At 51.4% G+C, this 26,614-nt stretch overlaps 1 protein-coding gene across 8 annotated transcripts in view; it reads left to right on the top strand.

Annotated features, from left to right (window-relative positions):
* The window catches only part of MYOCD (myocardin), a 231,478-nt gene that overhangs the window by 172,602 nt on the left and 32,262 nt on the right, over nt 1-26,614 (top strand). Inside the window, exon 1 of one of the 8 annotated variants that reach the window (XM_050981316.1) lies at nt 24,508-24,923. The exons of 4 other annotated variants lie outside the window; for them this stretch is intronic. In XM_050981316.1, the coding sequence (XP_050837273.1) occupies nt 24,869-24,923 (55 nt within the window). In that variant the 5' untranslated portion in view covers nt 24,508-24,868. Of the gene's footprint in view, nt 1-24,507; nt 24,924-25,504; nt 25,686-26,614 lie in introns of those variants that run through there. 3 more of the 8 variants (XM_050981319.1, XM_050981318.1, XM_050981315.1) reach the window with 3 other exon arrangements.

Raw genomic sequence — 26,614 nt, 5'->3', positions numbered from 1 at the left:
AGGAAAAGCCTCCGGAGGGAGATGCCAGCCTGGTTCCAGCAGGAGCAGCCTCCAGAGGGAGATGCCAGCCTGGCTCTGGCAGGAAAAGCCTCCCTGAGAGGAGCTCAGCTCCCCAGCTGTGCCCTGGCTCGCTGTGGCATCACGGAGCACAGCAAGGGCATCCAGACACGGAACTGCCCAGGACGGAGGGGGTGCCAGGGCTGGAGCCAGCGGCTCCTCGGGCACCGCATCCAGGCACAGAGCTGCAGCAGCTGCCCAGGAGGGAGGGTGAAATAGGACCCTCCTCAAGCCAGGTCTCACAAGCTCTCGGAGGTCTATTTCACACACAGGATAGTTCAGTTACCTTTGGAGGCATAGAATCAGCAGGATGGCTTCTGTGGCAGTGTTGGAAACAAAAAGGTTTAGTAAAAGGGAAAATAACAAATTCCTTACAGAATAAAACTGAGCCAGGTGAAAGAGGTCCTTGCTCCTGGTAAAACACCTGATAAAAACAATTAGTTTCTTTGTTCTCTTCTTTTTCTAGTAGATTAGTAAATGAAACTTTAGTAAATTGCCTAAACAAAACTTTTTAGCTCCTGTCCAATTAGCTATCCTTAAGTTTAAAATAAAGTCCCCCAAATCTATGAAATGCCTTTTTCACCTATATCGAAGGGAAAACTTCTAAGCTTCTTTCCTTCTTAAAAAGACAAAAAATAATTTTGTCACTCCATCAACAAAAAGCACATTCCTCCAGGAGGGGGTGCCAGGGCTGGAGCCAGCAGCTCCCCAGGCAGACCTGGGGTACTGCAGGAGGGTTTTGTATTTGTGGGGTTCCCAGAGGAAGGAAGGAATGATGGATCTGACTCCATGTTCTCAGAGGGCTAATTTATTACTTTATGATACTATATTATATTAAAGAATACTAAACTAAACTATACTAAAGAATACAGCAAGGATGCTTAGAGAAGGCTAAAAAGATAATAATGAAAACTCCTGACTCTCTCCAGAGTCCTGACACAGTTTGGCCCTGATTGGCCAAAGAGTGAAAACAATTCACATGAAACCAATGGAACAATCACCTGTGGGTGAACAATCCCCAAACACATTCCAAAGGAGCAAAACACAGGAGAAGCAAATGAGATATTTATTGCTTTCCTTTTTCTCTGAGGCTTCTCAGCTTCCCAGGAGCAAAATCCTGGGCAAAGGGATTTATCCAGAAAATGTGAATGCGACAAGAGGGCACTGCCCGATCCCAGGCTGCACCTGACAGAGCCTGCAGGGTCCTTGCAGTGGACTCCCTGCTTTATTGGAAATAATTTTGGTTCTAAAGGTCCTTTTTCTTCATGATCTGCTTGTGAAGAAAAGGGCAGCTTGCTACCTCTGTTTCAAAGCTCTGGAACACTCCTGGCCCCATCACAGGGGCTGCACACTGAAACATGCTTGAAATACAAAACACAGTGGCATCTGTGCACTGACAGTGACATAACCAGTGGTGAAACAGGAAAAGGGATCCCAAATTTCACTGGACAGGCTCGAGAAAGGCCAGTGGGAATCTCATGTGGTTGCACAAGACCAAGTGCAAGGGGCTGCATGGAGATTGAGGCAAGCCAGGTTTGGCATGAGCTCTGCAAAGTGAGGCAGAGCTCTCTCAGTGCTGCTGGGTCAGGGAGCTCTGGCAGGGGTTTAACTTACCTGTGCTTGCCTTGCTCACCTTCCCAGCCTCCCTCCTGCCCCACAGGGCCCTGCAGGCTCTCAGGGAGGAGGTTTGGAACCTGCTCCCCATTCCAGGGAGCACCTGACCTTGCCAACAGCACTCTCTGTGTCCTGTCCCATCATGGTCCAGTCCCCCAGCCTGCCCCAGGACAAGCTCAGCCCATTCCCCTGAGGGCCTCAGTACCTTTTCTCCACCCCAGGAGCACTCAGGGGAAAGGGTCAAAACAGAGCAGGAGGTGTGTTCAGGATGTTCAGGGATACCTTAGGAGCAGTTTGCATCTACCTGAAGCAGATAAATAGAGTTCTTCTAGGGCCAAAGAAAACCAGTTCTCAAGCTCTGAGGCTGCACTACCTATAGCCCTCCAGGAGCAACAATTGGCCTTTCCTGGCTCCCTTTCCCTGCCTGGTTTTCGCACAATTTCTCTGCCACTTTCTGTGCTGTGCCAAAGCACTTTCTGGTTTGTGCCAAACCTCATGTCTGCTGCAATGCATTTAACAGCCAGTGATTTGGGGTTTGACTCCTCAGGTGGTGAGTTCTCTGCATTATTGTCAGAGAACATTGTGGTTTCCATTTTTTCCAGTCTTAGGAAAATTTTGGGGCCTGCAGAGAATGGAAACTAAATTTGCTGGACCAAAAAATTTGGGTTTTTTTCCGAGCAGAATAATCACCATATAAAATACACCAGTGACAGTCTCCCAGCTAGGCACTGCATGGGTTCAAGCAGCACATCACATTGGGGAACAGCCTTAGGGTAGGATTTGGATCTCAGCTTCTTCCTGGAGCTCTGAATGCCCTGTAAGACATTGCCCCATACAGTCAACACAGAAACAATTAACACAATTTACAAAAAGTTGGGTCCTGGGAGCACTGCTGGTGCTGCTGTGGTGATGGTGCTGGCCACGACAGGAGAGACCTTGGCAGAAATAGCACTGCTGATTAGAAAAATGGGATTGCATTCTTAGTTTGAGCTGATCTTGGAGTGCTGGGAATTGGCTGTGACAGCCCAGCATGAATCATGCCCATGGGAAGTGGGCTTCTGCTCCAGGCTGGGAGTGCAGCAGCTGGGAACCATGGGCAAGAGTGGAGAGCATGAGTTTATCATATTTCAGTCACAGTGAAAGGGACAAGTGCAATGCCAGGATGTCCCAGTGTGGCTCCTGCATGAATGAGAAGGAGAAACTGATGGCAGGAGAGACCATGGCTGGAAAAGTGCACACAGATCCTGCTGCCTGCTTCAGGAGAGACACATTCATTGCTCTCTGGACATAAATCTGGGGAAAATTCCAGGGATTAAGAAGAGCTGTTCTTGCCTCTTTAAGCTAAAGTTCTTTGCTGGCAGAAGAACAAATGGGTATAAACTGATTGTTATGAATTCCACCTGAAAATGAGGAAATACAGTCAGGAGTGAGCTACAGGAACAGCCTTCCCTACAAACAGAGGAGGCTGCTCCAATCCCCTGACAATGGAGACCATGGCCTGGAGAATGGGAGCACATTGCTGTGTGCAGGGGCAGCTCCAGCTCAGTGATCCCTTCTTTGCAGAAGCAGCTCCGTGTCTGGCTCATCTGGGCACAGGGGATTACCAGGAGCTGAGGACAGCTGAAGCAAAGGCTCTGGTTATCAGCCCTTCCTCTGAAATGGTGTGTTTGTTTTGCTCAGGCTTTGGTCTCCCAGCACACACTGAAGTCCAGTTTTTTTCCAGACCAGGAGTTGCTGGGTGCTGAGGAGAGGCAGTGTGCAGCCGGAGGGACAGACTTTGCTCAGTACTGACATTCTGACTCTCCGTGCCTCAAAAGCAGCAAGTGGTCTCTCAGAGTTAATTTCTGCACCACACAGGCACACAGTGGTCCTTGTCAGGGCACACAGAGTGTGTGTGCCACATGCAACTCCTGCAGCTGGGCATCCCCTGGGCATCCCCTGGGCATCCCCTGGGCAGCCCAGATATGCGTAGCCCAGGGAATCTGAGCTTAACCTCCAGGGTGTGCATAGTGCTCAGCCACAGGCTCAGTAAGGAGAGACAAGCACAAGGGAGCTCAGTAAATCCTCCTTATCACACATCTGGAGCAGAGAAGAGGCAGGAGCAGGGGAAAAGAAGGATGTGCTTGTGACACATCAGTGCAGGGTAGTGACAGCTTCTCTCACGCTGACGAGCTTTTAACCCCCCTCTCCTGGTGGGACCCAGCAAGTCTCCTCACACAAGCACTTGGCAAGGGGGAGCACAGAGACCCCACAGCCAGGAATCAAGCTGCTCCCCCAGAGCTCTGCCAATGTACCCTTATTCACCAGCAGAGAGCTGAAACCACTCTCCCTGCACTTGGCTCTTTGCTGGTGTTCACATCGTGTGACTGACAGCTTAAATCATCTGCCATTGTTTCTGCTCCCTGACTGCATGGCTTTTCAACAGGACACCCAAAAATACACTCTGGTTAGGCTTTCAGAGGAATATTCACTCGGGGTTGAGTGTGCATGTTTCTGCCTTGCAGACACTTGTCCCAGCGAGGAGCAGCCGTGCACGTGCTTGCCAGGAGCCCCAGCACTGCCAGCAATCCCAGCTAGCTGGACACCACGCCATGCTGAGCACACAGCCTGGCAAAGCTCCTCTCTACCCTCTCTCACTGGCTCTGGGGGGTGCTGAGCAACTGCTCTGAGCACCAGGGGGTGAAGCACTCTCCAAACCTGACCTGGTTTATTTATGAGCTTTGTGATCTCTGCTGCACATCTCCCCACGGCTGGAGTGTTGTTCTGAGCTTTGTGCTGGAGCTGCTGCCATGACAACTCGTGTCACTGTGGTGTCACCTGTGACAAATAGCTATTCACCTGTCATAGTTTAGGAAGGTTTATTAAACCTTATCAAAAATACAACAGGGACTGAATACAGAAAAAAGGTTATGGACACTGGGAGCAAAAGATTTTCCCCACCATGTGCTCAGCCACACAATGAAGGTTTTTTCCCTTTTTAACCCTTTAGCTCCTTCCAAAGTTCTGTCCATCAACCCCTTCTTCACTGTCCTTCCAAGATCCCTTCCTCAAATCCTGACTGGAGTTCAGGTGTTCCATAGTGACAGTCTGACCCTCCCAGCTGTCCCTTGATAACCACGTGAGGGGGTACAACAGAATCATAAATCTATAAAACTTTTCTTAACCTATATCCATGATATTTGTCCATTAATTGTGAGGGTCAATCATGGCATTACTCATCTGTCACACACTCAATCCCCTGACACTGCCCCTACACCTCTTTCCCCTGGGATGCCAGGCAGAGGTGGAAATCATGGATTTAGCAAAGCATTCACAGTCATGGCTGTCAGATTTCTGCATGCAGGGTGCCCAGCACACAGGAGGACACAACACACCTGCAGAAAGCAGAGTGCCTCACCTCATCCCACTCACAGCTGGAGGGGGCAAAAATGGCCCGGTTGAAAGGTGAAGTCATGGGGCAGTGACACAGCAAAGTGAGTGCCAGGAGCCCTGCTCCTCTCACCTGTCATCTTCATTTGGAAACATTCCATTCTGTCTCTCCTGAGGCTGTCAGGGAGCAGGGGCTGGTCCCTGCTGCAGCTCTGGGTCCTGGCAGGGAGAACAGGGAGCCAACTTTGCATAAGCTCAAACTGGTGATCAGTCCTGCTTGCCTGCAGGTGGTCAGTGGTGTGCTGATGGTCCAGGTGTGGCACAGAGCTCCTCTCCAGGCATGGCAAGGAAGCAGAGCCATGCTGACTTTATAAGGATGTGCTGGGTGAGTTCCTGGGAATTGCTGTGGAACATCCTCAGGACAGGCTCTGCTCAGAGGGAGTGCAGAGACAGGTCAGACAAGGGCTGGCAAGGGAACCACAAACACCTCCAACAGCGTACCCAGGCCAAGAAACCCATCTCAGCATCTTCCTAAGCAGGGTGGAGGGGCTGGCCAGAGGTTTTCACTAGTGGATGTCTCCTAATTCAGAATTTGACCTTGAGATGGGTTTGAGCCAGCAAGGCTTTGGGTGAGAAGTGGCGAGTGAGGAGGGCAGGTGAGCACAGAGCCCTGGGCTGCCTGGGCACACTGTGGGTGCAGCTCTCTGAGGGTCCCTGCCCTTGACAGCTGCTTGTGCATCCACTCCTGGTGGCCTGGCAGCAGCAGGCACTCACATCTGGGATCAGGACTGAGGGCTGAGTCAGCTGCTGGGGTTTGTCCTGCCCACCGTGCTGCGTGTCCGGGAAGCTGCTGCACTCAGGGGACAGTATGTGCAAACAGGGCCAGCTGAGCCTCCCAGGGCTGCAGGGAGAGGGGAAAGCTGCCCTTTAGCAGGAGCTACAGGAGCAGGTGGGTCTGGGCTGCCTCTGCCAGCGTGGGATGTCCCAGGCAGCTGCTGCACAAAGTGCTGAAAGAGGGGCTGTGAGTCCCCACTTGAGTCACTGCGTCATTTCCCTTGGCAGCCTGGGCTGACAGGGCTCCCACTGCCCTTTGCCAGGTGCTCAGGGGATCAGCACCTTGCAAACCCTGCCTGTGTTTGAAATGTGCTGAGGCAGGTTTCACTTGGCAGAAGATTCAGGGCAGGCTTTGTAGCCTGGGGCACTCAGGCAGGTGATTCTGTACCCCTGACACATCCACCCTGGTGAGGTGGGTGAGCAGCAGATCTTGGAAACTCGAGGGCAGAGCAGTGCCAGGTACAGTGGTTGGGTTTTACTGGAGACAAGGAAAGATCCAGTTCTGGTGTCAAATCACCTCTGAAGGGAATTCAGTCATCTCTGTCCTGAGAGTGTCTCACTCCCCCTGGTGAGAGGGAAGGTCCTGAGGACTTTTGATTCTCCACAAGAGGGGCTGACCCATCTCAGAGCAGGAGAGGGCTCACAGCCAAGAGCCTGGAGCAGGGCTAACTTTGAGGGACAGGGTCAAGGCCCCATCCCTTGCCACAGCCTTTCCTGCTGCTGCTGTGTGCCAGTGAAGGGGATGAGATCCAGATGGATGGGCTAAAGGTGAGTCCTTCATCATTGGACTCCCAGTCTGGTGTAAATCCTCCAAGAGCTTCTGGTTCTCCATCTAGTGAACTCCCTGAGGTGGCACCATGAGCAGATGGCAGCTGAGAATGTGACATGAGTCTCAGAAAATCAGGGCACCGCAAATATTTGTGATATTAGAAACAGCTACAGAAATACAGAGCAAGGAAGGCACGATTAGAATTATAATAAGAAATGCATTCCAGAGCTGCCACGGTGCCTTAGCTTGCTTGGGAAGTTGGCATCTTGGCCTCTTTCAGAGATGAAGGAGGGACAATGTGAAATGGAGATGTCTGAGGAACTGTGTCCATCTCCATTTGAACAACCCTTCCTCATTTCTTCTCCCTTGTAAAGGATTTCCTTTGAAGAGAAAATCTGAGGGAGAGACCTCCCAGCAGGTCTCAGTGGGCCAAGGGCATCTTGTTTGTAATGTCTGCTGCTTTCCACTCTGTCTCACATTGAACTTCCTGGCTTTACCTGAGATCATTTTGGCTTTAAAGGTCCTTTTTCTTCATGGGCTGCTCGTGAAGAAAAGGGCAGCTTGGTACCTCTGTTTCAAAGCTCTGGAACACTCCTGGCCCCATCACAGGGGCTGCACACTGAAACTTGCTTGAAATACAAAACACAGTGGCATCTGTGCACTGACAGTGACATAACCAGTGGTGAAACAGGAAAAGGGATCCCAAATTTCACTGGACAGGCTCGAGAAAGGCCAGTGGGAATCTCATGTGGTTGCACAAGACCAAGTGCAAGGGGCTGCATGGAGATTGAGGCAAGCCAGGTTTGGGATGAGCAGATGGAGCAGCCCTGGGAGAAGGGCTTGGGGTGCTGTGGGTGAGAGCTGGGACCCAGAAACTCCCCCTGCCCTGGGCTAAGCCCCAGCGTGGGCAGCAGGGAGGGGAGGGGGATTCTGCCCCTCTGCCCCTGTGCTCAGGTCAGACCCCACCTGCAGAGCTGCCCCAGCACAGGGAGGAGCTGGAGCTGCTGGAGAGAGCCCAGAGGAGGCTCCAGGATGAGCAGAGGGATGGAGCAGCTCTGCTGGGAGGAAAGGCTGGGAAAACTGGGATTTGCTGGGAAAAAAGAAGTTTCAGGATGACCTAATTGTGGCTTTCCAGTGTGTGAAGGGAGCTACAAGAGAGATGGAGAGAGACTTTTTACAAAATCTGGAGTGACAGGACATGAGGGGAATGGCTTTAAGCTGAAAGAAAGGAGATTTAGATTGGATATAAGGAAGAAACTTCTCCCTGGTGCCCAGAGCAGCTGTGTCTGCTCCATCACTGGCAGTGTCCAAGGCCAGGCTGGACAGAGCTTGGAGCCAGCTGGGACAGTGGGATGTGGCCCTGCCCATGGCAGGAGGTTGGAATGAGATCATCTTTGAGCTCCCTTCTAACCCAAACCTTTCCATGACTGTGTGACACTCACCCCTTCAGGCTGCCACCACACCTGTTCATGTGGCCTGGGCAGGTGTGCTCCAGATTTCTGAGTGGATTGTCACTTTGTCCCTGCTGCTGGCATCAGCAGTTGCTCACAGCACTGTGGGTTACTGACCTGCAGGTATGCAGTGCTCTGCACACACATCCCAACCTTCTCACAGCAGCACAAGGACCATGGGAAGAGCTATGAGAACCATTAACACTAGCTAATTTTTAGCTAAAATTTCATATCTCTGGTTTTTCCTTGTACTTCTAAACTTGTTCTATGTCCCTCTCATTTCTGACCTCTTTGCATTGCATTATTCTCTATTTAATTGCTCTGTGTACAATCTGCCATCAAAATCCTTTGAATCAGTTGGTTTGGGAGGGGAGAGTTCCTTGAATTCCTCTGCACTCCAGCTCATGGCAAGATGCAGCCACTGTCACAGTCCTACAAAATCAAATCTCTCTCTTTTCTCCCAGGCTTTAGCCCTGATTTTTTCTTGGTCATTTGGTGTGCAGCCAAGAAGGGAAGGGAACTGTCCACCACTGCAAGCCAGAGTGGTAATGCAGTTCTGTGCTTGCTGCAGGCACTGATTGCATTCACCAGCAGCTGAGAATCAAACTCAGATTTGGGCATTGTTCAGGTGGTTTAAAGAGCTTTTCATCAGACCTCACTGCTGCCTTCCAGTGCCATGGAACTGCCTGCTGCTGGACACCACCTGCCTGCACAGGCTCTGCAGTGTTCTTCAGCCCTGGCACGCAGGATGGAGGCACCCAGAGGTAGAATGGTGTGGATGAACCAGGATCTGGGGACAGGAAAGCCAAAAGGATTGGCTGTGCAGGGCATGGAGGTGGGCCTGAGGCAGCAGGCGGCGAGGGGAGGGGTGGTGGGACACGCCTGACATCTTGTGTTCCTGGAGTTTGCTGCTGCCAGGAGCCGCTCCCGGCTCCTCTGATGGCTGTGCCCTCTGCGCCCTTGGTTAGCATGGCTGTGGAGAAACACCCAGCAAATCTGCTGAGTGACCCCAGTGCTGAGTGACCCCAGTGCTGAGTGACCCCATTGCTCACTGACCTCACTGCTCACTGACCCCACTGCTCACTGACCCCTCTGCTGAGGGACCCCAGTGCTGAGTGACCCCACTGCTGACTGACCTCACTGCTCACTGACCCCACTGCTCACTGACCCCTCTGCTGAGGGACCCCTCTGCTGAGTGACCCCATTGCTCACTGACCCCATTGCTGAGTGACCCCTCTGCTGACTGACCCCACCGCTGACTGTCCCTACCTCTGACCCTATTTCTGACTGACCCCACGGCTGACTGACCCCACTGCTCACTGTCCCCATTGCTGACTGTCCCCACTGCTCACTGTCCCCATTGCTGACTGTCCCCACTGCTGACTGACCCCATTACTGAGTGTCCCCACTGCTCACTGTCCCTATTGCTGACTGTCCCCATTGCTGACTGACCCCACCTCTGATCCTATTTCTGACTGACCCCACTGCTGACTGACCCCATTACTGACTGACCCCATTACTGACTGTCCCCACTGTTCACTGACCCCACTGCTCACTGTCCCCCCTGCTCACTGTCCCCCCTGCCGAGTGCCAGCACTCTTTCCAAGATGGAATGACCTGTCCCCCTGGCTGCCCATGCTCCCAGCACAGCTCAGGTGTCACTTCAGGGACCTTGGTGGCTCTAAGTGAGGGCAGCTCCCCACAGTCCCTCTCAGCCTGTGGTTTCCCCTGCACAAACCAGTTCCTTTCTGGGAGCTGAGCCTGCTGTGCTGCAGTGTGCCAGCCAAGGTTCCCCTGTGAGCACAGCTCTGTCTGCTCACAGCACACACAGCACTGGGACCCTGCCAGTCCCACTGCCCCTACTCCTTGGCACCATCCAGGAGGAGCCGATTTGCTTCTGTCGAGTTTTTCAGCATCCAGTTTTCATCTTGTCTCATTTTTCCTCCTCATCATTCTCCCTGGGGATTCACTTAGCACATTCTTTAGGTGGCATTTTTGTCACTTGCTTGCACCTTTGAGGGAACAAACACACACTCAAATCAGAGTTAGTAATAAATAAAACTATTCCTTTCAAAACAGAAACTCATTCTTGTCAAGATTCCCATCTATAAATACCTCTGAAAAGGACAAGAAAGTTTAGCTTGGCATGAAAATATGGGTACCATGAGGAATGCCATTTTTCAGTGCTACCAGAAGGGGCCCTGCAATAGCTGCATGCCATGGACACCAACCTCCTGCCCAGGATACGTGCCTCTCTTGTGCCTGGCTGTGCTCTCTGACCTATACATTGGGCATGCCTGGGAAGCAGAACTCTGCAGAGAGCTGCAGGCAGCTCCAGGCAGTCTGACTGGACAGGCAGCAGTTCACAAATTCCAGGAAAATGCCTTCTACCATGAGGTAACAAGAACAGGAGTCAGACCGTGAGGAGGGACACCCCCGTGCAGAGGAATTTCCCATCTCAGGAGATGGAGGGGAAGCAGGCCAAGAAGGGACTTGCTGGGGAGGGACTTCCCTGAGCTGGCAGGGGACAAAGGCAGATTCCCTGAGCCTCTGTGCCAGCCACTGCTTTCTCCTAAAGCATTCTCCAGCTGGAGGTGCCCCCAGAACCCCATGGCCCTACACATCTGCAGTGACTCGTGCTGCTCTTGGCTGCTTTCTGATCTGCCCTCCAGAAACCCTTGCCTTCTCCAGGGCAAGGCCAATTCTTCTTGCACCATTGCTGGAATTTCCTGCTTTCCACACACAGATTCATCCCTCCCCCCAGCACATCCACCTCTCAGAGCTCTCCCCAGCTCTGCTCCCACACCCTGTAGGACCAGGCTGGAGGGCTCAGGACATGGCTGGCTGCTGGGGCTGTGTTTGGGAAGGGCCAGTGCCTGTCTGACTGGCTGATACAGCTTCCACAGGCACCTGGATACCCCTGGACCATCTGTGAACAGCAGGTGTTCACCCAGCTTTGCTTCTCCAAAGGACTCCCCCTCCCCAGGTGGCTGCCCTGGTGTCTCTGGCCCACCTCAGGGGCAGAAAGCAGAATGCCAAGGACTCTCTCCTCCCCTGCACTCCAGACACCAAACTGGGGTCTGTGGCAGCAGAACAGCCCCTCCCTCCCTCTTATCAGCTCCAGGGAAGAACCCCATCTGTGGGGGCTCCTGGGGCTGCTGATAGCGAGGCCCTTAGGTCAGGCCATTTCTGAACAAAGCCCCCTATCTCAACTCAAAATCCTTTCCCATTCTGGGCTCTGAAGCCATGTCTGGAGAGTCTGAGCACTCTGGGCAGGAGACACATTTGGCTAATCTCTGGCTGTGGCTGGCTGCTCAGAGCACAGCTGACACCTGTCAAAGTGATAGCAGAGGTGGCTTCCCAAAGAGGCCTGTCCTCCAAATCCTCCCAGGCTCACGGCAAGCAGGAGCCAGCAGCCCTTAGCCCTTATCAACCAGCTCTGCTGAGGGGAACCTGAGGTGTGTGAAGGCAGCTTTATCTCCCAAAGTGACAAAATGACTCCAATAAATAAGCTACCGGGCTGGGGAAGGTCCCAGATGTGTTTCTGGGACGTGTTTTGAACCAGCACAGCTCAGAGCTGAGCTGGGAGGAGCTGAAGGAGGAGTGGAGCGTCCTGCCAGTGCAACCCTTCCTCACAGCCCACAGAGCACAACAGGAGCAGGGCACAGAGCCAGAGTGACCCCTTGGAGGGCAGGGTGACACAGGCTCATCCAGAAGCTGGCACAAAGATGTTGGTCAGGAGGATGAGCATGGGGGGGGTCACCCAGACAAGTCTCACCTTTCTTTTTGGGTCAAACCCTGTCACCCAGACAAGTCTCACCTTTCCTTTTTGGTCAAACCCCATCTGCTCCTCCTGTCCCGAGTACAAGAAGCAGCCAGGTGTCCCATCAGAGGGAAAGGCTCCACCACACAGCTCTGTGTGGTGGGACAGGTGTGGACAGGGATGTAGGCCTTGCTGAGCTGCTCTCCAGGCCCTGCTCTGAGAGGATCAGGAAAATGAGCCTGGAGGTGTCACCAAGACAAGTCTCACCTTCCCTTTTTGGTCAAACCCCATCTTCTTCTCCTGTCCTAAGCATGAGAAGCAGCCAGGTGTCCCATCAGAGGGAAAGGCACCATGACACACCTCTGGACAGGGAGGTGGGCATTGCTCTCCAGGCCCTGCTCTCGGTGCATCAGGAAGATGAGCCTGGAGGGGTCATCCAGACAACTGTCACCTTTTGTTTTTGGTCAAACCCCATCTGCTCCTCCTGCCCCGAGCATGAGAAGCAGGCAGGTGTCCCATCAGAAGGAAAGGCTCCATGACACACCTCTGCACGGGGAGGTGGGCATTGCTCTCCAGGCCCTGCCCTGGGAGGATCAGGAAGATGAGCCTGGAGGGGTCACCCAGACAACTCTCACCTTCCCTTTTTGGTCAAACCCCATCTGCTCCTCCTGCCCCGAGCATGAGAAGCAGGCAGGTGTCCCATCAGAAGGAAAGGCTCCATGACACACCTCTGCACAGGGCTGTGGGGTTGCTGAGCTGCTCTCCAGGCCCTGCCCTGGGAGGGTGATGAACGTCAGCCCGCAGAGGAATCCAACCACAGAGGACGGGCAGTACCGTACCCGAGCCGTCATCTCCCTCTTTTAGCTCTTCCCAGCTGCTTCCCTCCTTCTCCTGGACGAGGGAAACTGGTGACCAGAGCCCCAGGGTCAGGGCCATGCTCAGAGGAGCAGGCAGTCCTGCCATGTCCTGATTATGTCATTGGAAGCCAGAAAGAAAACCAGGTTTTTAGCATTTTTTCCCCAAATGTCATTTCCATTAGGTCGTCTGTTTCAGCCAATTTAAGCTCTCAGCAGAATTCCCACCAAATTTTATATCAACTATTTTAGGGTAGGGTTTAAAAAAGTGAAAGAGTTTGACTAATTTTAAACCCAGCATTCCCTAGGGACACTTAACAAAACACACAATGTCTAAAAACCTTTGGAGTTTCAAGGAGTTCAAAATAACATTCCAGAGGGGATCTTTAGAAAAATGTTCCTGCACCGGTCCCGTTCCCGCCGCTGGGCTGGGCCCACTCCCTTTAATATCCCACATTTGTTTTCCATTTAGCTATCAAACCTACATTAAAATAAAATCTCAGAGTAAATGAAATCAAGCTAACCTGCCTCCTTTCAATTCCAGAATATTTAAGGCATATTAAAGGAGCAGAGCCTGTTTTCATTGCCGGGGGGGGCAGGTGGCTCACGAGCTGCCCCTCTGAGCCCGTGGGATGGGGCCAGGGCTGAGCACACCTTTGCTTTCCCTCATCCCAAACCCTCATCCCCTGCTCCAACAGCCCTGAAACCACTCCAGGAGAGAAGTTCTGACTGCCACAGGAGGATTAAATATTGAAATGCAAATGATAAAAGCTGCCCAATGGAAATTAAATACAAGTCTAGTATGTTGAATCCAAATAAATTCTCCCAGAGAGGTCAGACAGGATTGTTTGGCTTTGAATCTGAGCACCTGGACAGTCGTGGATGGTCCCACAGGTTGAAAACAGTGTAGATACTTCTCCTTTTTTTCATTGATGGCTCAGAGACTGAAAAGGCAGCTCCAAAATGGTGAATACATCCCTACAGATTCAAAAATTGTTGTTCTTAATTTGCATCTCCACCATAACAAGAGATTGCTAGAACGAAAATACAGATGGGAATTTTACAGCTTCTCAGAAATGAAGCAGGAATTGGCCAATGGGCCTTAGCCATAGCTACAAGTTTTTCTCAAAAGTATTTTAACCTTACAGCACTTTTCTGTGTTATGCTTTAATCTCAAGGAAGCATAAAAAAAAAAGAAAAAAAAAGACAAAACAAAAAACACCAAATATATGTATTACATGACTAAGATAAGCAAAATCAGTAACATTTACAGAAACAGAACCCATGGTTTTTAACTTTCAACCACTCTCTGAAATGGAAATGTTTCCCTCTCTCCACTTTGAGATGGAGACAGCCCAGCTGCCATTCACAGGGAATCCATAAATCTCATTTTACACTAATCCAAGGACTCTGTGAAGCTCCCTCTGTACCCTTTGTCTGGAGAAACTGGATGTGTTTAGAGATGGTTTTATTAAAAGAGGCTTGGAAGGAGTTATTTAAATCACCCTGTTTGGCGTCCTGACAAAATTACCTGAGCTGAGCCCAAAATAAAAGCACCCTGTCATTTGCAGAATCCCATTCCTTATATAAATATCAAAAAACTTCCCTCACTTAACAAAAAAAAATGTTTTTCTTTATTACTCCTCCCCTCACTCACTCTTGCCTCTTTCTCACCCCTTTGCCAAGGTACCCAGTGGCAGGGCTGGTCCCCAGCTCAGTGGCAGGTGGATTTTTTGGGGGGTTAACTCCTGAAATTCCACATGGGAATGAGCCACATCCTTGTGCAATGTCACCAGCAACCTTCTGGTGATGGCAGCCCTTTGAAAGTCATTTTACATTGTCTTGATCTGTGTGGTGGGGAGTGACAGTGACAATGTGAGAAAGAAGCTTTATTTTAGTTTATTCCTAGTTTTATTTGATTATTCCTAAATTTATTTTAGTTTATTTCTAGTGTTCATAGTATGGATGTCCTTTGAATCAAACATTTAATTTTTAGTTTCTTTTTTTTTCATAAAATAAATAAAAATTAGGAATTTGTATGAGTCAACATCTGCCCAGAGAGCATTTGCTAAAATATTAACTGTACAAGTAGCTCAATACAAAGATTTCCCTCTTTCCATGAGCAGCAGACAACATTTCTTTTTGTCAGCAAAGATATTTCAGATTTATTGAAGCATAGTAGGATAGTCTGTGTCCCAAACATACAAACAAAACTATAAATAGTTCAGGAAGATAAGAAAAGTATCTTACGTAAATACTCAGCCTAAAATGAATCCAGAATCCAGGAATCCTTCCTTGCTCCCCACTATATTTAACATTTCCAGATGTGTCTGGATGATCAGTTTGGGATTAGGGGCCCACTCCTCAGAGACAATAAATTAGAATAAATGTCCTAGATATATAAATAAATATATCTACTTTTCTACAGTTGTCCCTGTCCTGACCAAGCATTTGCTATTTCACAACAGAGATGGTTTTCACTGGATTTTGCCTGTCCTGTAGATCATTGCCAGGCAGTTTCCTTTTCTTATTGTGGCTTCCAACTCTTTTATCCCTTTGGACCACCTGGTCCAGTGGTCTTCACACTGAACAGACTCAGATGTTGCAGTGGACCGAGGGCCTCAGTGATCTTCACATTGTCACATTGCCAGTGATCTTGGTCAGGAAAAAATGTCACACCTTGCAGCCTGTGACACGAGATGAAAGCTGAACTCCACATCTGATTTTTAATCTAATTTTTAGTCCAGTCCAGGAAGGATGAATGCAGCTCTCGCAGAGCTAAAGGCATCCCCTGCTTGTCCCACGAGTGCCACTGCCACCTGCCCAGGGAGGAACCACATCCCACAGCCAGCACACATTCTGTGGACTCCTCAGACAGTCTCTTCCTTCTGAACCAGAGGTGTGAGGCTCTGAAAAATCCCTTAAGGATAATAAAAAGAGGAAAAAATAGCTAATTTCTAAAAAGAGTTTTGTAGAAGCAAGAGATCATAAACCAGGCACATTTGGCTTGTTTCCCCTCAGAACTGGAAGGTTTTTTAGAGCAATGTGCAAAATGATTTTATTTCCAGGAGTTTCCCCTTTGTCTGCTTTAGAGTGGCAGGTCTGTGTTCCCACAGCATCTCAGAGACCTGCCCAAAGAGCTTCCCTGTGTGCTCCCAAGGCAGCAGCAGGCAGCTCCTGTCCCCAGTGCTGTGATATTTTCTGGTTGCAGAGCTCAACACACAGCTCCTGTTTGCACTGCTCGGGCTCTAGCAGCACCTCTATTTCTCATCAGTCAGGAAAAAACCAAACATAAACATCACAAGGTTATATACAGCACTGATTTCTATTTTTGTCATCTTTAAAATAGTAGGTAAGTCCTGTAGTTCTATCCAAGTTGGCCCAATCCCTCTTTTTGTTTGTTTGGGGTTTAATTATCTTGGAAGAAACGTGCTGGTGATTTTGGGTCTCTGCTGCAGTGCCATGACCAAGTCTGTGCTCGGGTTATTCATCTCCAAGTCTGTGTTTTGCAAAGTTTGGCATCTCCATGCCCCTCCCCATCAGGGAGAATTTCAAAATCTCTGCTTTCTCTCCTCCTGGAGTAGCACAGCCCGAGGGGAGGCTGCTGGAAGTGGGGTAAAGCACCAGCTCTCCACAGCTCCTGAGCAGACAGTGACTTGTGGAGGGAGACAGCAAAAAAAAAGGCTTGTGAGGGGGATTTTGGCAGCAAAAGGCCAGTGCCCCGTGGAGAACTGCAGGAGAATGGGTGCTGGGGAGGCTGGCAGCTCCTGGGCTGGAAAGGCAGATGCTGAACAGAGCCGTGCGTGAGCGGAGCTCGCCGAGCAGCGAGCCAAGGTGCAGGACAGTAGCAGCCTGGAACTTTATAAATAAACAGCACATGCAGATGGCAACAAGCAGATTCCTGCTCCTGCCCCAGGTCTGTGTGGCTGTGAAGGGTGAGATGATCCCCATGGCTGCTGTGTGCTGTAAGCTCTGCTGGGTGCCCTTAGCAGCTCGCTGTCCTGCTGAGCAGGCAGAGCCCTGCAGAAGTGCAGATTTTCTGGTTTTCAGCAGTGTCTAATGTCAGGAGCAGAGGTTTGGGCTGGAGCAGGTCTATGAGTGAGAGGGAGCTGGCTCCTGTTCTGCCCCAAAGCACCATGGCCATTCTCATGTATTCCTGCCAGAGCTGGGCTGAGGGCACACTGAGGAACAGCAGAGAAAGTTCTGGGCTCAGGTATAAGGGTGAAACAGGGGGACCACAGGGCACTCAAAGCATCAGTGATGGGGCCAACATCTCCATGAGAACAGGGCCCAGGGTGACCAGAAGAAAGCCCTGTCCTGAGGGCACCAGGTGGGATCAGTGTCTGTGCATCCCCGTGCCTGAGGCACTCAGCCGAGTCCAGAGGTCACCTGGGTGGGGAAGGCTGGCAGTGCTGCAGGCACAGTCCTCCAGGAATCTGACATTTTGAGTGAAATTTGGGATCCATCTGCACCCTCTTCTGTGGCCAAGGCAGGCAAGCGATGGCATAAGATTCAGGGAAATAATGCATCTAATCCGCCTGAGTAATGCTAATGCAAGCCTCTTGATTAGTGTTTAGAAACCAGGCAAACAATTGATTTAAAATAATTGGTAAATTATGATTAAATAAAAACATTTATACAAAAGAGTTTGTCATTGATATGGTTAAATAAATATTTGTAGAAGTAACTTATACTTGGCCCGGTGCCTGGGCGATGAGCTCTCTTGGGCTGGCTGTGGTTTCATTTTAATAAAGACCAGAAGGCATTCCAGGAATACATAATGCTCCCAGCCCATCCCATGTATATCTGGGGCTTTAGCTCTGCTCGCCACTAACCCAGGCCCAGCTTTGCTTTGTATCCCTCCCTCGTGCTTGTCCCTCCCCAAAACACTCTCCTTGCTCAGGGCTGAGCCACCAAAGGGTGGCTGTGCCCAGGTGGCTCCGTGGGGATGCAGGTGGGAGCAGAGATGGGGCAGTGCAGGCTGCTCTGTGGGGAAGCCTGGAGCTCTGGAGCTGCTGCAGGGCTTAGAGCAACCCAGCTCTTATCTGGCCCTGCTCGGTGAGAGATTTCCAAGAGCTTTACAGAGGGGTTAGCCTCATTATGGCCAGTTGGAGATAAGGAAACCGAAGGGAGACGTGACTTGCCCAAAGTCCTGCTGTGGAGGGAACAGAAGCCAGGTCACCCCTGGCCAGGCCCTGTGGAGCCTCCTCGGCTCTTGGGGTGCTGAAGACTCGTCCCAGTCAGCTCCACAGCCTGGCAGTGTCTGCACTGCCTGGGCATCCAGCTGCTCCATGGACCAAAGGGACGCATGCAGCCCCTCTGCACCTGTGCTGCCTGAGAGCACCAGGTGGGATCTGGAAACAGGGGCTCTGGAAACACCCACAGAGTGAAGGATGAGGGGGACACAGGTCAGCAAAATGCCTAATCTGGGGCCTGGGGGTGACACTGGCACTGCCATGGCTTCTCTCCCTCATTTCCAGGCAGCCACTGAGTCACGAGTGCTTGGAGCAGCCAGGCCAGGCACAAAACCCTCCCTGCCTTCACTGGCCACCCAGAAAGCAGCCAAGGGCTCCTCACTGCAACAAAACACACCAAGCTTGGCCTCACACGTTCCTCATTGCCCTCAGCACTGGTCATGCAGCTGCTCTTACCAGTCCAGCTGGCTGGGGAGTCGTAGGGACATCAACCCTGCTCTTAGGGACATCACCCTGGCTCCAGCCTCACCATTCATCCTCTGGCAGAGGCTCCTGAGCCTGGGGGGTGAGGGCTGCCCAGAGTGGGGGCACATTTGGCTGGCAGTAAAGGCAGGAGAGCCACGGGACAGCACTCAGAGGCATCCAGCAGCACAGTCTGGGGTGGGAAGGTGTGCTTGGGCCCATGCTGGGGTGAGCAGCAGGGCTGGCTACAAGAGGAAGGACACAGGCAGCCAGCTCCAGGCTTGGTTTGCACCATGCACGAGGCACTGGCGAGGTGGAGGGAGGAAGCTCCTGCTTTGCTGGGCTGCAGCATTTGAGGCTTGCCCCAGGCACCCCTTGAAGGGCAGCTCAGCACCTGGGAGCATCCTGCTGGTGGCATGAGACATCAGAAGAGCTGTGGGTGGAAGTCCCATGAAGGGAGCAAGTCCCCAGCTCCATTTGGAAACCATGCCCACAATGTCATCTCCAGTGGATGAAAATAGAAATGTGCCTGTCCCAGCTGTGAGACACAGAAATCCACAGTCCCATTCCCTGTACACCCCCCTCAGCTGTGCCCACAGGGAATTCACAGAGCCTGTCCCAGCTCTCCTCCCCGCAGGGACAGGGGACAAGACTCTCCACTGCCTGTGAGTCCACCCCAGGGACTGCTCAGGGCATGCAGTGCTGCTGTGCTGGACCTCCCACCGAGGCCAGAGCCCTGACCTTGGTGTCCCACCAGAGCCATGAGTCAGGAGGCAGCTACTGGTATCTCCCAGCCCACATCCCATGTCTCTGGCCAGCATGGGCTGTGTCTGGCCTGGCCCTTCCCTCTGCTCTGCATGGGACAGAGGAGGTCCCTGAGTGCCTTGAGCTCCTGCCAGCACAGCCCACTTGACCTGAGCACTGTGCTGCAGCCCAGGGAGAGCATCACCCCTCCCTCCTGCTGACCTCCCTCAAACCAGCTCAGACCCTGAGCCTTTAACTCTTCCTTCACCTGCTCTGATCCCCTCTGCCCCCATCCTGAGGCTCCTGTGTTGTTGTGGCTGTTGAAGGAGGGACAGGAGTGACAATCTGCCCAGAGCCAGGCTGTCAGGAACAAGTGCCAGTGCCCCCAGGGTCCCTGCAGCCTAGAGCACACAGGGAGGGACAGGCAGGGCCATGGGCCATGGGACAGGGGACATGGGACATGGACAGCCTCCAGCACAGTGCCCAGCTGTGGCAGCTCTCCACACTCACTGCACATCCCTGCTCAGTAAACACAACAGCCTGAGTTTCACAATCAAATATTTATGCTAGCAAAAAACATTTTACATAATTTTTAAACAGCTATGTCATCTCCCTGTGTTCATTCTCTGATCTTTCTGTTTTCGGTCGGGATTGGAGAATTTAGTGTATTTACAAAGAAATAAATATTATGGTGAAAACATCAGGCAGCTTAATAGTAGCTTTAGCAAAGTGCAGAAGTATTTTTGTGTCTATGTTGTCAATTGCATAATATTTTCTGGACTTCATAAATCGAGGAACCTTGCTTGGATGCTTGCAGCACTGTGATAAATAGTTCACAGCTCCAATTCAAGCAAGGCTGGCTGCTGTCAGAATGGGAAGAGCTCATGACATCTCTGTCATAAATTCCAGCCCTCGAGCTCTGTGGGGAGATAGGGAGGGGACAGACCACTTAAAAGACTGGCAGACAGTGGCAAATCCAGGATATTTCAGAATATCTCAGTATATTTCAGGATATTTCAGAATTTCTCAGGGTATTTCAGGATATTTCAGGATATTCAGCATCCAGTGGAATGCTGCTGTGATGGTGCTCACTGGGTGCTCTCAGAAGTGAAGGGTTGGACCATCCCTGCTCCCTGACCATGCTCTGGGCATGTCCTGGCCTAGGACACAGCCAGGATCTTTCTGAGCTAGTCCCTAGAGGCCACCTGTGCTTCACAGTGGCAGAGACACTGCTGCCTCAGCAGCTCCAGCTCAGAAAGCCTGTTTGTCCCAGGTGGTAGAGAGGAATATCCTGTTTGCCATGTGAAAGCCCAAGCTCTTTTCTGTGCAATTCACCCCCAGGTGAGACCCCCAAGTCTCAGGACTGCAAAGAGAAGATAATTTCTCTAGAGGTTCCTAAAGGCCATGAGGAGCTGGAGCTTTGCTGGTGCAGTCTCAGAGCAGGAGGTTCTTATCTGCCCTGAATTCACATCCACTAATGGCCAGTTCGGTGAAAATTCTTTCTCAGGGAAAGATTTCTTCTTCCCTTCTCTATCACAATGATGACATCCTGGCTGTAGGCCTCTTCAAAGGATGTCCAGAGTTCCTTGTGAGCCTTGGCTCCTGGTTTCCCTGTCCCCTTGGCTACTGCTCCATACTCTGTATTGGGTGAGAATGGAGGAATGCACTCCTCCTGAGCAACATATTTGTAAAATCAACTCTTTTTCCAGCCTTCCCACCCCTTCAGGGTTCAGAGTTATGCCAGCCTGGGGACATTCAGCACAGAGCTGTGTGCCAGTACAGCTGTCCCTCCCCGGGGGACCTTGGACACCAACAGCTGCACAGCACACAGCAAATTATCACTGCTCTGCACACGGGATGGGGAGTCAGGGCTGGGGTTCGGACCATCAGATCTGCCTTTCCAAAACATGTTGGGAAGATTCAAGAAATAAGGCCATGGCAGGAGGGGTCCTTTCCAAATGGAGCTGCCAGGTGCTAGAGAAAAGAAATCAAAGACACAGCAGTCTCTTTCCCACAGGAGAGGACAATCTGAGCAGACGTGGCTGGCAGAACACCAGGTTTGGGGAAACTCCCCTTCTTTGGCACAGACATGTCACACACTGACCCCTCCAAGTCCCCACAGGGGTTTCACTGGAACTTCAGATCAATTTGTTCTTTTTCCCATAGTGGCAAATCTACATACAAACAAACAATCTGCTTTAAAATAAATCAGTCCCATAAACAATAGGGTGTGTTGGAAGATTAGAAGGGATGGCTTCCTGGGATCTGGTGAGCAGCTCAGAGCTGGTATCCCTATGACTCTGGGCTGTGACTTCTCAGTTCAGAGGAATTCCCTGCCATGACTAATTTATTCTGGCATTTAAGGCTCACTTTCAGTCAGTGCTGTCAGGATGACCTCGTTTACAACAGAGGTGCTTATAGCAGAGCTGGGAACAGGGGATGGGGAGCAGCTGAGGTCTCTGAAGGGACCTGTGTGCCTGTGTCACCTTCCAGAGAAAGGTGGTGATGGAGGTGGTGGTGAGGCCCTTTTCAGAGCGTAACAGTAGTGCAGACACAGCCAAGACACCAGGGCTGGGCAATGTCAGCTCTGGAAACTCATGAGGACCTTGTGGGAGGATAAATATTTCTGGGCTACCTAAAGCAAGCAGCAGCCAGGCAAATGGCTCAGCATCTGTGGTGGCATCTCAGTCCTGTCCCTGGCTCTGAGGTTTATGAGAGACACCTTTCCTGTTTCCTGAGGAGACCAAGAGTACGTGACTCTCACACAAGGACCATCACAGGGAAACACCAGCTCAGGTCTGTGAGTTCAGCAGTTGAGCAATTTGCTGAGATGAATCAACAAATTAGAGTTTGTTAGAGGTTGTGTCACCTCCTAAGAAAGATGTGTCTCCACCTCTCACTGGTATCCCAGGAAAAGGAAAAGGAAAAGGAAAAGGAAAAGGAAAAGGAAAAGGAAAAGGAAAAGGAAAAGGGAAGGAATTGGAAGCTGCAAAGGGAGCCAGGATACCTGAGTGGAGCTTTGACCAGCAGGAGCAGTAAATCAAACAGGAGTTTACAAAGCAAAATGTACAACCCCCTGCAGTTTGAGACACTGGGTGGCAATGAGTCCTGCCTTGTCCTTGAGCTGTTCATGGCATGGTTCTGCTCAGGGGTGGAGTTTGTTTGTTGTTGTGATTGTGATGTTAACTGCATTAGAGAGGACGTTTCAAGTACAGTGGACTAAACATTAGGAAAAATTAGTAAAGAACAGCCCTCTGGCTGCCATGCTGGACAATACAGTAGAGCTCTGTTAACCAGCTCAGCTCAGTCTTGGAGATCAATTTATTTAAATCATCTTTCCCTTGTCAGTGATTAGGAAAATCCACTCCATCAGCTGTAGCATGAGCAGGAAATCCCATCCAGCCCATGGCAAGCAGGGAGCTCAGCTCAGGACAGCCTCATTAACCTCAGCTGCCAGGTAACAAGCAATAGGCCAAGAGGAAATGGCCAGGAGTTGTGCCAGCATTTAGAACAAATTTCCTCTGTGGAAGGGTGTTCAGGCATTGGAACAGGCCATCCAGGGGGGTGGTGGAATGGCCATCCCGGGAAATGTTCAATAAATGTGTGGGTTGGCTGCTGAGAGACAGGGCAGTGGTGGGCTTGACAGTGCTGGGTTGGCAGCTGGACTTGGTGATCTTAGAGGGCTTCTCCAACCCTTAGAGGGCTTTTCCAACTTAAGTGATTCTGTGCTTCTATCCCATGGACTACATGAGGGTGAGAGACCCCAGGAGTTCTCTGCTGTACTGGGACTCTGATGAATCAGAGCCTCTGGGGAGATGAGTGTAGAAGCCCTGAAATTCCTATCCCAAACCCAAACTGTTTAGGAGTGCTTCCCAGAAACCATGGGATTAAAATAAAGTAAAACTAAAAAGAAGAAACAACAACAAAAAAGCAATCCCAACAAAACTTCAAACCAGTTCTGAAGTATTTTTATTACCTAGAGGGAATTTAGGCAGCTTCCTAGGTAAGACCCACATGTCAGGGAAGCTGAGATCTGTCCTTGACTTAGCTTGGCTTGTGCTACTTACATTACAGAGTAAAAGGTGCCAGCAGATCACCCACCCCAGTTGTGGGCTCAGGGAATGGGAGCCTCAAACGGTCTGTTTCTCTTTATTTTGTATGTTTGCAATCAGCTCCTCTCCTCTGGGAGCATGTTTGCTACGTGGGGAGAGATCCTCCACTACAAAAAGCGTCCTCAGCCTCCTCGGGATCGCTGTGGCAGGGGGAACCTGGAGCCAAGGCTCAGCCCTGCTTAACATACCCCATATCTGTGTGCTAAAGCTCATCCTTGCCTGCAGATCCCCCGTGTCCGTGTGCACAGGCTCAGCCCTGCCTCACATCCCCCGTGTCCGTGTGCACAGGCTCAGCCCTGCCTCACATCCCCCGTGTCCGTGTGCACAGGCTCAGCCCTGCCTCACATCCCCCGTGTCCGTGTCCCCAGGCTCAGCCCTGACTGCAGATCCCGTGTCATTGTGCCCAGGCTCAGCCCTGCCTCACATCCCCCGTGTCCGTGTGCACAGGCTCAGCCCTGCCTCGCCTGTCCCGTGTCCCTGTGCCCAGGCTCAGCCCTGCCTCGCCTGTCCCGTGTCCCTGTGCCCAGGCTCAGCCCTGCCTCGCATCCCCCGTGTCCCTGTGCCCAGGCTCAGCCCTGTCTCGCCTGTCCCGTGTCCCTGTGCCCAGGCTCAGCCCTGCCTCACATCCCCCGTGTCCCTGTGCCCAGGCTCAGCCCTGCCTCGCATCCCCCATGTCCCTGTGCCCAGGCTCAGCCCTGCCTCACATCCCCCGTGTCCCTGTGCCCAGGCTCAGCCCTGTCTCGCCTGTCCCGTGTCCCTGTGCCCAGGCTCAGCCCTGCCTCACATCCCCCGTGTCCCTGTGCCCAGGCTCAGCCCTGTCTCACATCCCCCATGTCCGTGTGCCGCAGCACGGCGGGGCACGATCCGGGTGCCTGCAGCACACGAGAGCATCCCAGGTGGATAATCCCTCGGGAAAGGAGTGCGCAGAGCAGCACGGTTCTGGGCACACCTGCGCGGCAGCAGGGACACCCAGGTGACACCTGAGCGGCTCCATGCGGGCAGTTCTGTGCGCCCTGGCCGGGAGCGCACCCAAGCAGCGTTCAGGTGGAAGGAGCTTCCCAAAGCCATCCTCTGGCCGGGACACTCACCCCGACCCCAACCCTTCCCTCACCTTCGGGAACTGAGCCCCCCAGCCCCAGAGAGGTGCAGGACCCGTGTCCCACCACGCTGCAAAGAGTTAAGCCCTGGCTCTGTTGATATTTCCAGCGGCTCCCAAAGTCGGCGGAGACGGGGAGCGCCCGGATTGGCTGCGTACGGCCGGTAGTAATTAGGATCAGATATCAAACTTCTGTCTTTGCTAAGACCCTTTCCGATAGTCGCTGCTCCCCGCTAGACGATGACATCAGCCAGGACACCCAGCTGCTGGTAGTAAACTCCGGGCGGGAGGAGGCTCCCGCTGGCTCCACGTTAATTAGTTCAACACAGCACAGGGGGAGCAGTCGGTGTCTGTGCAGGGTCACTGCTGGATGGGACCAAATCTTACAAAGCCACTTGCTGCTCCTTGCCAGCCGGCTGTAAAAGCACCCCGAGAGTCCAGGAGAGCTGGATGAATGCTGAGCACCAGGCACGGTTTGGTCGGCTTTTCCCTGTGGAGGAAGTTAATGGTTTAAGTGAGGGGCGTCTGGATCTGGTCCCCGAGTCACCATGACTCTCCTGGGGTCTGAGCACTCCTTGCTGATTCGGAGCAAGTTCAGATCAGGTAGGGAAAACCTTGAGATTTCTCAAAACTACTTCTCTCTCTCTCAAGCCGTAGGCACGGAGTGTTTTGCATTAAATGTTGGGAAGCAGCATGTGAGCAAAAAACTCGAGGGGTTGTAGAGCTGTCACGGCTTTGCTCTCCCAGAGGCTGTTCCACAAGTGGAGAGACTCATCTTCCTTCCTCTCTCTTGCTTTTTTCCTCCTGGTTTTTCACTGTCTTTGATTTATGTCCGTGGTTGATTTCGGTAAAACTGCAGCTCCCGGTTCTCCTGCTCTGGCCCTGCTGTGAAGGATTTGGGCAGGAAGCCAAAAGGGCATCTGGGATAAACAGGGTGCCTAATGCTGTCTGTATATTCCAGGTGCTCCTGTGGGTCTGGGTGGGAGAACCACAGGGAGGACGGGCCTGACACCCTCTCTGACAGGCAGGCAGCTGAGTTTGTTCCATTAAGTTGTGACTAATTGGAGAAAAATGAATTTGAAGAAATGCGTCATTTTTAGAAGTAAAAATAACAAATGGAACATGAAAAGTATTTAAAGTGACATCATCAGAGAAATAAAACCAGAGGCACACAATTGATTGCCGCTGGCGGAGGCTTTGCAGTAAAACATGCCTCCAGCTCGTGAGGCAGGGGAAGCACCAGGCAGGGGCTTCTCTGAAGACAGTCACTGAGTGAAGGTGAGTGAAGGTGAACTATGGGACAGTCTCTCCTAGAGCAGCCCCTCTGCTGGATGTTCATGCCTCTAGTCACTGGCTGCATCTATAGTAAGTATGCTCTCCCTGGGAGCGGGTATCCTGACTTGTCGTTTTGTGAATTTTAACAGTACTGCCAAAAAAATTGTTCTCAAGGTGCTTTCTCTGACCTTCCCAGAGGTGAAGTTCTCCCTGGGAATATTATCTGGGAGGATGTGCAGATAAATCAGCTGCATGTGCTGTACGGGATGCTTTAAATGCAGGCAGGGCAGTCACGTTGGAGCATGCACCCGCTCTGGCATGTCACCCACGCCGTGTGTGTTTCTGCCTCCTTACTCATTGTAGATAATGAAATGGGAGATTTATGGTACTGATGGGAGACATGAGTGGTGTTATCAGGATCTCTTAGATAGCTGGGTGGTCAACTTAAACTTTGTTTTCTCAACAAATACAAAGTTGGCAATTGGTTGAAAACCCCAGAGTGTGTGTGCAAACACAAGTGTCCTAGTCTGGCTGAATTATACAAAGCCTCGGTCCAGGTCTTTGGTGTGGTTTCCATATCGCTCTGATCTTACATTTCACTAGATTAAGTCATTCCTTAAATTTTGTTGGTATATTATGGTACACTGCTGTTCATTTGAAAAAAATCTCAGTCTGTAAAAATTCCTCCAGCATGTACAAAGCAACACTGCCACCTCCCTGAGGAGCGGAGGACGGGCCATGCATTGTCCCCGCATTCTTTTCAAATGAACCAGGATTGTTTTTAAGGCTCATTTCTGGTTTATTTGTAAGCTGGCTTTATTATGGAACCAACAGCGGGCTCTCTAAACATATTTTTCAAATGATTCTCCAGGAAAAGTAAACTTTGAGGGTCTTTGCATCCATAAATTCTCATGCCTTTCAGCATTTCTAGGACAGTTAATTTGTGGGGCATTCTTTGGTTCATGATTTATTCCCACAACTGCTATCCCTTGCTATGGCCTGGTGAAAGGCAGGCTTCC

Source organism: Serinus canaria, chromosome 18, assembly GCF_022539315.1.
Source record: "Serinus canaria isolate serCan28SL12 chromosome 18, serCan2020, whole genome shotgun sequence".
In the NCBI taxonomy this organism is placed as follows: domain Eukaryota; kingdom Metazoa; phylum Chordata; class Aves; order Passeriformes; family Fringillidae; genus Serinus; species Serinus canaria.
This window is presented reverse-complemented; position numbering and strand designations above follow the sequence as displayed.